A 12639-nucleotide genomic window follows, 5' to 3' on the forward strand; every position below is an offset into this window, starting at 1 on the left:
AAATAAAGCCTCAGCTATACCAGGGCTTCCCTGGTAGCTCAGTTGGTAAAGAATCCGCCTGCAATGCAGGAGACCCCAGTTCGATTCCTGGGTCAGGAAGATCTCCTGGAGAAGGGATAGGCTACCCACTCCAGTATTCTGGCCTGGAGAATTCCATAGACGGTAAAGAGTCGGACACCACTAGGCAACTTTCACTTTCAGGCATGCTATAATATCTAGGTAGGATTTGACAGTATTTCATTTTTATTATGTTCCTTCTTCTGGTTACCTTCATATGGCAAGTGATACTGGTTTTCTTATGTGCTAGTAATATGCAGTTTTCTTTTGAAATACATCTTCTGAAGGGGAAAAAGTGGAGGTTAGTTTAAGAAAACAACTGATATAATAGGCAGTGTGCTGAGATGAGACAGCATCTTGAAGATGCTTTCCTTTCTTTGTTTTCATTTATCTTTTTGTTTTTGGCTGTGCTGTGCAGCTTGTGGGATCTTAGTTCCTTGAGCAGGGATTGAATCAGCACCCTCGGCAATGAAAGCTTGGAGTCCTAACTACTAGACCGTCAGGGACTTCCCTTAAATATGCTTTTCAGATGACTAAAGATTGGGAAGTGCTGATCTCATATTTTGCCTCCAGTGGCTTTTCTTTATGTTGAAGGCCAAGTCAACAGTGTCAGCATGGGATGCTGAGTGTGGGGCCTGCAGTTCACGGCCATCACCAGTGATGGTCCGTGGTGTGTCTGTCTCCCCCCTCAACCCCCCTCCTGTATTTATTTGTCCATCCAACAGATAGATTTTGAGGGCCTGCTTTGTGCTGGATGCTGAGCTGGTTACAGGCAAACAGGGGTGGTCCATGCTCTCTAATAGAAGAGACAGGTTGTGAGGACGTAGCGGGTATTCAGTGTGACAGGAGCACTAACGGAGGGCGATGCTTCAGGCCGTGTGCGGATATCGCGAGACGCAGGAATAGGTCAGGAGAGCTGAGTAGGCCAGGAGAGCTTCCCAGAGGAGGTGGCATTTGAGGTGGGTCCTAATGAATAACCGAAAAGTAACATTCAGAGGTACTCAAGGCAGAGAAAAGGAATTCTAGGCAGAGGCCATGAACAAGAACAGGAAGGCCCGAAGAAATATGGTGGGTTCAAGACACTTGGTGTGGCTGGAGTGTAGACAGTGCACCTTAACTCTTATACCAACTCTGTGGGGTAGGTAATTAGGGTTCACCCTGCTTTATACCGGAGGACACTGAAGGACTGTCAGGATAGTGACCGGAAGCTGAGGTTAGAGGCAGGCCTCCATCCACTCAGAGAAGAGAAGGTCTCCTGAGTTGTTCTGAGAAGCTTGCACTCGTTTCGAAGGCAGGGGGAGAAATTGAAGGTGATTAAACAGGGAGGGATGGATGAGATTTGCCTTTTCTAGAGCTTGCTCTGGCAGTGTGCCCTCCACAAGTGAAGCGTCACTTGAAGTTTGTTCCATAAGCGAGCACTTGAATGCTTTCCTGTCAAGTTTGTTTTGAATCAAGCCCCTAGTTATTTCCTAGCATGTAGCTTTTGTTGATGTTGTTTCTCTTCACTTGGCTAATGTTTGAGTGATTGATTCAGTTCATAGGGTTTGAACCTCACCTTACTGTCTAAAAATCAAGATCGAACTTTCTTCCTAACAGCAGTATCAGAGGATATGCCAGCTCCGAGAATGCAGATGGCTCTAATTACTGTATGTGAACTCACTGAAGAATTTTGAGTGACCATTTGATTGTCAGACTTCTGTGTATGTTGTATTTTATTTCTGTCCAGGTTTCAGCTGGCTAAACATTTTGGTTTTGAGCTGTGTGTCAAGGCCGAATTATTGCATTTTGAAACCTAGAGTCAAATAGCAATTTAAACTCTTGACTTTCAAAGCTGTCTGTGAAATGCAGATAAATGAAATGGATATATAATAGGGCCACTGTGTTACGAAATACTGGCTCTGCCTTCCCTTGTAGAGAAATCTCTTAAGGGATCATCATTTTGGCATATATAAATATATTTTTAGTATGTAACACTTTTTTTTTTTCCTTTTTAGTCTGCCTTTCACTTTCTTGATTTGCCCATTTGTGATTTCCTATTCAAACGAGGCTTGTCTGAAACCATTGGTTCCTTGAAGAGGCACTTTTGGTGATTCTGAAAATGCTTCTTGAAAATGCTTCATTCAGCCTGGCTGTTCCACCTTCCTGTCTCTTTCTACAGCTGGTCTTCCTCTCCACTTCCTTATGACATCCCGTCTTCCCTGGGGCCAGCCCCGCTGTGGCTGCCTGCTTTGTTTAGGCTCTTCTTTCCCTGGTTCTGTTCCCCACCTCCTTTCCCTGCAGAGGTGTCCTTCCTGACCACTCGCTTCAGGGGCCTGAGCGTTCTCCTCCTCCATCTCTCTCTGGGGAGACGGAGGGGCGCCCCCTCCCCTCAGAGAACAGGGGAGCGGGTGTCTGTGCAGATGCAGGCTTGGCTGCCCAGGGCACTGATGTAGGTTTGGGGCACAGGAGGACTGGAAAGCTTTGCTAACAAAGATTGCACGACCACAGTAAACCACTTTTAGCGTCCGCCAGAATCCAGATTTGAGAACTGACTTGCAGCTTGCTCTGAATTCATCAATGGTTAAAGTAGGCAGATTGCAAAGTCCTCAAGAACAAGGATCACATCTCCTATTTGAGCACTATATACCAACGTTCACTGGCTTTCATTCTTAATAACTTATTTTTAAAAGTTGCTCTTTATTCAGGGTGGGGGCACACCGGACGGCTTGGGGGATCTGGTCTTAGCTCCCCGACCAGGGAATGAACCCAGGCCCTCAGCAGTGAGAGCGAGGAGTCCTAACCACTGGACTGACAGGAAATTCCCAAAGTTTCTCTTCTTATAAATATTTATTGTAGAAAATTTAGGCAAAAAATGAGCAAAACAAAACATAATCTTACTGCTGAAAATAAAAAAGCCCCATACTTTATTGGTGTACAGACGTCTGCCATTTCTTACATACATAGGTGCACACAGACATAAGGGCTTATGTAAGGCACTGTTTGGAAAATTTGACCTTCTTTTTAGTTAATACTCACTCTGATCATCTTTCCAAGGCATTAGATATTCTCCTAGGATAGCTCTTAAATGTCTGTAGAACATCCTTTGTTTGAATGAATGAAAGTGTTTATTTCGGCAGCTCTTTCAGTGTCTCTGCCCCTCTTGATGTAGCATTAAGGTGAGCATTCTTATAGCTGTTGCCCACGACTCTTGAACATTTCCTGGGATAAATCCCCTAAAGCAGAACCGCTCAGTCAGGCTTTTTTTGGGAAGCTTTTGACGCATAATAATATTTACTTTTGTTTCTCTCCAGACACTACAACAACAGGAGTGTAAACTTCTCTATAGCCGAAAAGAGGGTCAGAGGCAAGAAAATAAAAACAAAAATAGATATAAGAACATCCTGCCCTGTAAGTACCAATCTCCATAACAGCCACTCTTGGAGGTTTTTATCCCCAGTGTCTCTGTCACTTCTCTGGGGAGGTGGGGCATGTGCTTTTTCAGCAGATCCAAGGCCTTAGCTTCTTTTAATTGTGAGTAGTTTCCAAAGTAGTCAGCTGTGGTGGAGACGGATGGCCTCGTTCATCGAGTTCCTGTGATGCTGCTTCTTACAGAGTGAAATTAGAGTGTGGTTGGTTCCTTCTGTTAATTTAGACTGCCCGGGAGAGATCATGTCAAGGCTTGCTCTCTCCCAGGGTCTCACCATCAGCCTGAGGGGTCCCAGGCTTGTGCGCTTGCTCTGCAGTCCCTGGCTCTTGGGTCTGTGTGGAAAAACTGGTACTGGAGCCCCCACAGTCACTACTCTTAGCTCCAGGCTCTAATGTGGGGTCTCCAGGGTGGGCCAGGAAGAAACATTTAGAACTTCTCTTGATTTATATTCTTTATCCAAAAAAAAAAAGAGAAAAAGAAAAAAAATTAAATCAGATGTGCAGCTTGATAGCGGAGTGTGTATAATGTATTTAATAAGCCTTGTTTGTATCTATAATATTGGAGAAGGAAATGGCAACCCACTCCAGTGTCCTTGCCTGGAGAATCCCAGGAATGGGGGAGCCTGGTGGGCTGCCGTCTATGGGATCACACAGAGTCGGACACGACTGAAGTGACTTAGCAGCAGCAGCAGCAGTATCTATAATTGGATTGGCCAGAAAGTTTGTTTGGGTTTCCCACATTGTGAGCATACAGAAGAACCCAAATGAACTTTTTGACCCACCCAGTATATATACATTTCAATGTCCAAAAACTTTATTATTAAGTTTATTGGGGAGCATCCCGTAAACCCATCCCGTGTGTGTGTGTGTGTGTGTGTGTGTGTGTGTGTGTGTGTGTGTGTGTGTGGCGTAGTCTTCCTCTTTCTGTGTTCATATGGGCACATACATGGTGTATATGAATATCATATCCATATAGACGTGTGTAAGTAAGGATGGGAGACAGTGGAGGCTCTTCTAATATCGAGGAGAGAAAAAGAGGAATTTGCAGGGAATCATTCTGAACCACAGCATGATCCTAATGACCTTGGGGAAGCATTATCCTCTTTACGTCTTAAGTTTTCATTTCTGCTCAGGAGGTCTGAATGGTGCTGAGCATGTAGGGAAAGATGACAGGAACAGTGGTATGCAGTACTAAACAGAATATTACTGTCCTTTCCTCCCATAAAAATCCTAATCAGATGTTTCTCCTGATTAGCATCATATACTTTAAAGATGGGCAATCTGAAACAAAAGAATAGTGTTAAGACATATGACTTTATTACTAATTCCCAGTGTAAAATGTGTTGCTTAGGAAGCACACTCAGATTTTTGTATCAGTAACGTACTTTTATACAGAATTTGGTCAGTGGATACTATTGTCAGAATCTTGTTGTCTGGATACTGTATTTAATTTTACTTCATTTTTTAAGAATCCTTTTTATTACAGAAAGTTTAAAGTATATTTGAAAGTAGACAAAATAATATACACAACCCACACATGCCTAGCCCCCAGCTCCACCAATTGTCAGCTTGTGCCCAATCTTGATTCATTTCTATTCTTTTTTTTTCCTAATTATTTATTTATTTTGGCTGTGACAGGTCTTAATTGCAGCACATGGGATCTTTAGTTGCAGCATACAACCTCTTAGTTGTGGCATGTGGGATCTAGCTCCCTGACCAGGGATTGAACCTGGGCCCCCTGCATTGGGAACATGGAGTCTTAGCCACTGGACCACCAGGGAAGTCCCAATTTATCTGTATTCTGGTACATGTCTCTTCTTTCCCTGATTTATTGTGAAGCAAATCTCAGACATACGTCATTTACCTATACTTTTCCTTTAAAAAACAACAACAATGACAAGAAAGCAAAAAACCTTTTGTTTTGAAATAATTTTAGACTCACAAGAAGTTACAAAATATGTAGAGGGTTCCCGTGTACCTTTGTTTTCCCCAGCTTCTCCCGATGATAATATCCTCTATATCAACAATATACTATTAAAACCTGGGAATTAGCATTGCTACCTTATACTCCTTAAGGAAAGCATTTTGGGGCATCATATTCAGATTATCATGCTCATGTTGGATTTAGTTTTTAATGCCATTTTATCATGAAATGAATAAAACCGGGACTCCCTGAGGATGAGCTGATTTGACCTGATTTGTCCTGAAGGGGTCTGAGTACCATTGTGACCGTGGTCTGTTCTTCTTCCAGTCGATCACACCAGGGTTGTCCTCCATGATGGTGATCCCAACGAGCCCGTCTCGGATTACATCAACGCAAACATTATCATGGTAAACTGCTTTCACGGTGTTTTCTGACTATGTATTGCTAGCTAGTTTTTGTATTTTAAATCCTTCCACCTGGCCTGAAAACAATTTCAAACATTTGAGTTTGTTTTCTTCCTCAATCTCTAGCCTGAATTTGAAACCAAATGCAACAACTCAAAGCCCAAGAAGAGTTACATCGCCACCCAAGGCTGCCTGCAGAACACGGTGAATGACTTCTGGCGGATGGTGTTCCAGGAGAACTCCCGGGTGATTGTCATGACAACAAAAGAAGTGGAGAGAGGAAAGGTATACTACACACTATACTTTTTTGAAGTATTGGACGTGTCGGGTTGATCATGTTAAGAACTGAATAAACGTATTAAGCTTATTCTAACTGACCCTCTGGAAAAAGGGGAGTGGAAGAAATCTGGTATAGTTTTCTACACCTAGTTTCCTGGGCAGGGATCAAAACGCGGCCCTCCTCAGTGGAAGCATGGAGTCTGACCAGGGGACCACCAAGGAATTCCCATATAAGATTTTTGTTGTTGTACTGCTAGTTGTTAACACGTCTGAATACCTTTGGAGCCAGATCTGGTCGTGGTGAAACAAAGGCTTCCTCTAGCCGCCGCCCACAGTAGCATTAGATGTTCTTGGATTAATGGACAAGTTCAAACATTTTTATAATTTCTGCTTGAGGGGAGGATCACCTGCTCTGAGTGTGGAAAGGAAACCGAGCCCTCCGTCCTGCCAGTTGCCTGGTTGCAGTTATAGGAGGCTGCCCATTCTCATTCTCTGGTTGCAGTTGTAGGAGGCCGACCTGGGGGCTGGGGAGAGAGGGTTCTTGGGTTACTTCAGAGGCATCAGGATTGGTCCTTCTCAGAAGAGCTGCCAGAAGCTCCTAGAACAGACAGACGTTGGGACCAGTCACCCTGCCCCACTCCTTACCTCCTTCTCCCGGCCTGCGCCTGTGTTCCCATTCTCCCTCTTCACTCTGTAGCTGGAGCAGAGGGCGTGATGCACTCTTGGTTCCCCACATGTCTCTCCAATAACTTGTGTTTGCTTGGTATTCCTCCTCCCCACCCCCACCCCCCGCCAGTGCACAGAAGAAAAACCAGACTCTGGATTCCTGGGCTTTTAATTTAAAAGCTAAAGTATCAGGGCTCACGTTTTAGAATTTGTTTGCCAAGGTTTACATCAGAGTTTGGGAAACTGGGAGGAGGGTGCAGTCATTCACAGATGTGTAGAGTCAGCTACAGTGTTAGGAGTTGTGATTTGTGTTCTCTTGGGTGACCAGCAGTCCTCAGAATTGATTGACCAGTGACAGCATTGCATACATTTAATAGTCAAAGTATTCATTTGGGGATAATAAAAATTGTATCAAATCTGTCAAAGAGGTACTTGGATCTACAAAATACTGGAGGGAAAGCCAAATTCAGAATAATAAATAAAAGGCCACATAAAGCATGTCAAGCAAAAAAGTAGTGCTATCCATTAAATCTTCTGTTGATCTTTCCTCCTACCATATTCTGTTTCCTTTCGATTAATCATTGACTGGGGGGGTGTCTGCAGCTATTCTCTGATTTCTTGTTTTTTAACAGTGAATTGCTCTATCTTCCTAATGTACAAGGTAGATTTCTCTTGCTGGTAGTTGTGTCTTGGGGGCTGTGGAAAGTGAGTGGTGTGGGTGACTGCTCCTGGGGAAAAAAGCAAGACACCAAAACATTCTCTGCCCAGGACACATCACCAGATCTCTGCGGACTCATGTCTTATTGAACAAAGTATCTTCCCCTTTGGCAGCGAGACTGACTCCCCTGGTGCCATATTTATCCAATCCGAAGCCAGTAGCTATTGCAGGCTCAGCGTTCCCAGGCGCCCGGTTAAGTGAGGGTGACGTGTGCAGCAGGTATCACGTGGATCTGGATATAGAAAAAGCAGCTGCTTCCAAACTCCATCAGCTGCCTTTGCATGCTGGAGTTGTTCACACTTGGGTTAGATAAGGCGCGGAGGCCTCCTACACGGGCGCAGAAATGAACCAGACAGTCTGGCTCGTTGGGCAGCCCATCCACCTCCAGAGCCCCTGCCTGTCTTCCCTGCAGAGTGACTGGCAGATCTCTGGAATTCAGCGCTCAGCGGTTGCCAGACAGGAACCTGCACACCCTGTAGTCCCCCACTCTCTGCTCTTTAGTTCTTTTTTGAAAAGATAAGTTCAAGTCCTTTCTTAAAAAATATTTATTTGGCTCTGCTGGGTCTTGGCTGTGGCATGCAGGATCTTTGGTTGAGGCATGCAAACGGTCAATTGTGGCATGTGGGATCCAGTTCCCTTACCAGGGATCGAACCCGGGTCCCCTGCATTGGGAGCATGGAGTCTCAGCCACTGGATCGTCAGGGAAATCCCTCCTTGGTTCTTTAGAGAAATAAACAAGCACTGACTCTCCTCAGACCCATGACTTAGATGAACCATTCTGCGACACTGGCTTTCTCTTCCCACTTCTCCCTGGTTCTCCCTGCATCTGCTTCTCTAGTTTGAACTCTTCTTTCCTTTTCTTTGAAAATCCAACAGTTAGACACCAGGCAGGCCCTTTTCCATGTTAGTAGTCAACACTTGAATGTTGCTCTTCTTCTGGTTGAGGCTTTCATGTCAGAGTTCACAGAGATTAACTGTCTTTTCTCGGACCCCTTCCAGAGTAAATGTGTCAAATACTGGCCTGACGAGTATGCACTAAAAGAATATGGAGTCATGCGTGTTAGGAACGTCAAGGAAAGCGCTGCTCACGACTATACCTTAAGAGAACTTAAACTCTCGAAGGTTGGACAAGTAAGTATACTGTCGTACTTTAGAGACTCTGCTAACTGCACATGGGGTGTGCTCATCCCGGGGCGTGCGGTCACTCCTGTCTGCATACCTTCAGGCATTCGCTCACTGAACAACATCCATTTATGGACACCCTTTGTGTGCCGGGTACCAGCGAGGTACTTGTTCTGTTGTCATTGTGTTAGTCACTCAGTTGTGTCCCACTCTTTGTGACTCTAGCCCGCCAGGGTCCTCTGCCCTTGGAATTCACCAGGCAAGAATACTGGGGTGGGTTGCCATTCCCTTCTCCAGGAGATCTTCCTGACCCAGGGATCGAACCCAGGTCTCCTGCGTTGCAGGCAGATTCTTCACCATCTGAGCCACCTGGGAAGCCACACGGTACTTGGCTGGTACCTGGCACCCCAGACCTGCACGGTCCCTTCCCCCACAGAGCCTGGGGAGGTGGGAGGTTAAGGAGTAAATAACCAACCAAGCTTTCCAGTTATGCCGGGGCTATGAAAGCCACGGTGTGGTGTGTTAGAGAATGAAATGGAGTAAGCAGGGAGGACCTCTTTGAGGGGGTGCCACGCAAGCTGAGACCTGAAGGTGGAGCAGCATCTGAGGCTCGGCAGAGGAGAGTTCCAAGCAAAAAGGGCAGCAAGTACAAAGGCCCTGAGGCCTGTTTTAGTGCCCATATTCCACGTGTCAGCTTCTAATTGTACGCAGTTCAGGTTTGTCCCTGGGATGACTATGTTGTTTTTTTTTTTAACTTTTTATGTTATATTGAAGTATAGATGATCAGCAATGTTGTGATAGTTTCAGGTGGACAGCAAAGGGAGTCACCCATACTTATACATCTGGGGTGACTGACTTTGCATCCAGCATGATTTGGATTCGTCATGATTTCATGGTGAGAGGGGCTTACTTATTCAAGGGCCTCTGGGGACACAGAGGTGAACGAAACAGCCTTTGTCCTCGAGGAATTGCAGTCACGTAGCCATGAGAAGCCACGATACAGGTCCCTATGCCATCGAGCAGACACCCGCTGTCACACCCACCTAAGGTGCTGGGGTTCCTCAGCAGTGGGTGGAGAGAGGGTGGGGGGAGTACAGATCTATGATGGAGAGAGTGCGCAGAGTCCCAGCTGGGCAGCCGGGGCGGGAGGAGGCGGGCGGAGGATGGGGGAGGGACTGTCCCCTGGTAAGTTCCATGAGGTGGTCTGGGGACCTGAGTGAGCCGGGAGCCTCGGCGACTGTGGTCCAGGGTGAGATGTCGGAACCTCTGATGTGCAGTTCTGTTGTTGGCAGGGAGAGGGTGGAGGTTCAATTGATTGTGTGACTGTGTGGGGAAGTGGGAAGAATGTCGCTGTCAAGCAGAAATGAGAGAGAGAGATTTAGAGGACATTGGACAAAGATTTCAGATAGGTTTTTCTTCAGCTGTAGTGATAAACTACCCGTCTTCTTGTTATCAGGTGTTTCTCAGCAGCAGGTGGATTTTTCCTCAGGTTTTTTTTTTTTTTTGGTAAACCATCCATCTTGTTAGCAGAGATTTAGGAGTATCAGGTACAGGAAACGCTGGTGTTTGGGTTTGTGGTTTGCACTTTTGGATGGAGGTGCTAGCATGAGACTGATCATTTCTCCAGAATTGTTGGTCACGGATTATCTGCTTTTTGTATAGCATGTTCCATTTTTTTTTTTAAAGTGCTATCACATGATCTCATTTAAGAAGGAGGAGTGGGACCAGAGACCTCAGCGGCCATTTGTATAGGAGGAGGAACAAGGACGCTCAGGGCGGCTGGGTCTTTCTCATTCCCTGTCCTTTCTGTGACCCTGGGAACCCCCTGAGTTTTAGCTCACTGGTGACCTCCAGAAAAATCCTTTTTCATGACTCAGCAAACAAAATGCACATAATTCAAGAAAAGATCTTGACTGTGGTTCAGATTCTTTGGATGTTCTGAAGGTCACTGGTGGTGGATTCTGGCCTGGTTATTCTCTCTTTTTTTCAAAATCCCCTTTAAAAATGTTACTTAGCTTATGTAGTCTCCAGATAACGTAGGAAGAAGATGCAGTGACAAATAGTGACCTAATTGGGAGGACCCAGAGCACGATGCTTTTTTGGTTTTTTGTAATCTCGGTACCCTTGTTGATCTTTATTCTTGTCAGTCCTCAGAAGAGCGCCAGTGTGCCGAGTCTCTTCCTGTCTGCTTCGCAGTGGCTCTGTGTTTAACTGGTCTTGTGATAATTGTGGTAGAGAGAGTCTTATGCCCATCAGCACATGAGGGGTTTGAGGCTTAGAGATGTCCAGGGGTCACAGTGAGTGTGAATGCTGGGGTTGGGGCCTGAATCTACCCACCTGATTGCAGAGCCTGTCTTACCCGCTCTGCACCAAAATGGAAGTTGAAATAATTAGAATAAAAGTGCATGTTGCAGGAGGGGAGGAGGGCCAGGTACAAAAAGACAGAGACGAGCAGATGTCTGGAGGGCTTTCCCAGGTGGTGGGAGGAGAGCCCCCAGGTCACAGAGGACTCCGTTGTCTCCCACGCGGAGCTGCTCTTGGAGGAGGGGGAACAGGGACCTCGCCTGCCACTGGCTGACGGTGCAGACACGGATGCCGGTTGTCGTTTCCTCAAGAACAAACTGCCGTACGAGACATCTTGCTTCTTCGGACAGAGGCAAGGGGTTCCAGCCTCCAGGATTGCTCAGCCAGACCCAGGAGGAGGAGAGATCTGGGGGACTCATGGAGGGGACCTGTGAACGGAGCGTGAGGGGGCAGTGCCGCCCTGGCCCCCCCGGCTCATGGCGGGTCTGGGAAAGATGGGACCTGGACGATGCCTCAGCCCCTTGATTTATTTAATTCTTTTCTGGTTTTTCTTGGCTCTACTCCAGGGGAATACGGAGAGAACGGTCTGGCAATACCACTTTCGGACCTGGCCGGACCACGGAGTGCCCAGTGACCCAGGGGGCGTGCTGGACTTCCTGGAGGAGGTTCACCACAAGCAGGAGAGCATTGTGGACGCAGGGCCCGTGGTGGTTCACTGCAGGTGACCGGCCCCTCCGCCTCTAGGATGTCACCTGTCCCATCATCTCTCGACGCCCAGAGTGCTTGTTTGTACTTGTCCAGCCCCAGCCACAGCTCCTTAACTGTGGGAAAAATTTAATGCCTGTTTGTGGCATTAAGGGACACTTTGGCCCCCAAGTACATTTCTTCTAAATCCTGTTGGGCCACCAGGTACTGGGGTGGTAGGACAGGAGGCGGTGAACACAGTCCTTATTCTTAAGGCACCCTTAGTCTGGTAATGTTTGATTGGTTTTCTCTGTTCATGCAGTTATTTTAGGATTCATCTCTTTAATTGTGATCCTGTTCTGGTTTTCCATGGAAATGTGGTGTATTTTTTCCCCCCTGACAACATACCTGTTTGTGTCAGAATATTTGGACCACTCCCCGTTCAGGCTTCTAGAAGCCAGGCCCATAGCCTCCACACCAGAGTTTGTAGGTGCCAGTTCCCAAGTTTAGGCTTCATGATTATCCTGGGGAAAGTTGGGTTACCTGAATCTTTCATATGTTGGGCAAGTAGATGCATGTGAAACATTATTTATTCAGTTCTATAAAAGCTCCCTTTTATTGAGTCCTTGCTCCATACCAGCATCTGCATTCATTGTTTTTCACTCATTACTGATATTTGATACTCACAATAGCCCATTTCACAGATGAAGAAACCAAGGGTCAGAGAGGTTAAGGGATTTGCCTCAGGCACACTGTGCCGGGGAAGCTGGGCTCCAAGTGCAGGACGGACTGAGTCCAAAGCCCTGGGCTCTTTGCTCATATGTTTGCAAATATAAATAGACAATCTTATAAATACTCCCAAGAGCAGACATTGTTTCTGTTAATATTAATAGCTTGGTTTTGAGCATAAAACCCTCATGAATGACTCCATTGTCCTCGCTCTTCGTCCTTCTGCCCACAGTGCTGGAATTGGCCGGACAGGGACGTTCATTGTGATTGATATTCTTATTGACATCATCAGAGAGAAAGGTAGGTCATTCGGAGGGCAAGAAGCTACGATTCCTGTTTTCAGTTTA

At 46.2% G+C, this 12639-nt stretch overlaps 1 protein-coding gene across 4 annotated transcripts in view; it reads left to right on the plus strand.

Moving 5' to 3' along the window:
* PTPN11 (protein tyrosine phosphatase non-receptor type 11) overlaps positions 1-12639 on the plus strand; it is a 65274-nt gene that overhangs the window by 41204 nt on the left and 11431 nt on the right. For 2 of the 4 annotated variants that reach the window (XM_043439476.1, XM_043439468.1), the window contains exons 7-12: positions 3348-3444; positions 5714-5793; positions 5917-6075; positions 8453-8584; positions 11434-11600; positions 12525-12592. In XM_043439476.1, coding sequence (XP_043295411.1) covers positions 3348-3444; positions 5714-5793; positions 5917-6075; positions 8453-8584; positions 11434-11600; positions 12525-12592 — 703 coding nt within the window. The remainder of the gene's footprint in view (positions 1-3347; positions 3445-5713; positions 5794-5916; positions 6076-8452; positions 8585-11433; positions 11601-12524; positions 12593-12639) is intronic. The other 2 variants (XM_043439493.1, XM_043439484.1) reach the window with 1 other exon arrangement.

Source organism: Cervus canadensis, chromosome 1 (assembly GCF_019320065.1).
Source record: "Cervus canadensis isolate Bull #8, Minnesota chromosome 1, ASM1932006v1, whole genome shotgun sequence".
Lineage (NCBI taxonomy): Eukaryota > Metazoa > Chordata > Mammalia > Artiodactyla > Cervidae > Cervus > Cervus canadensis.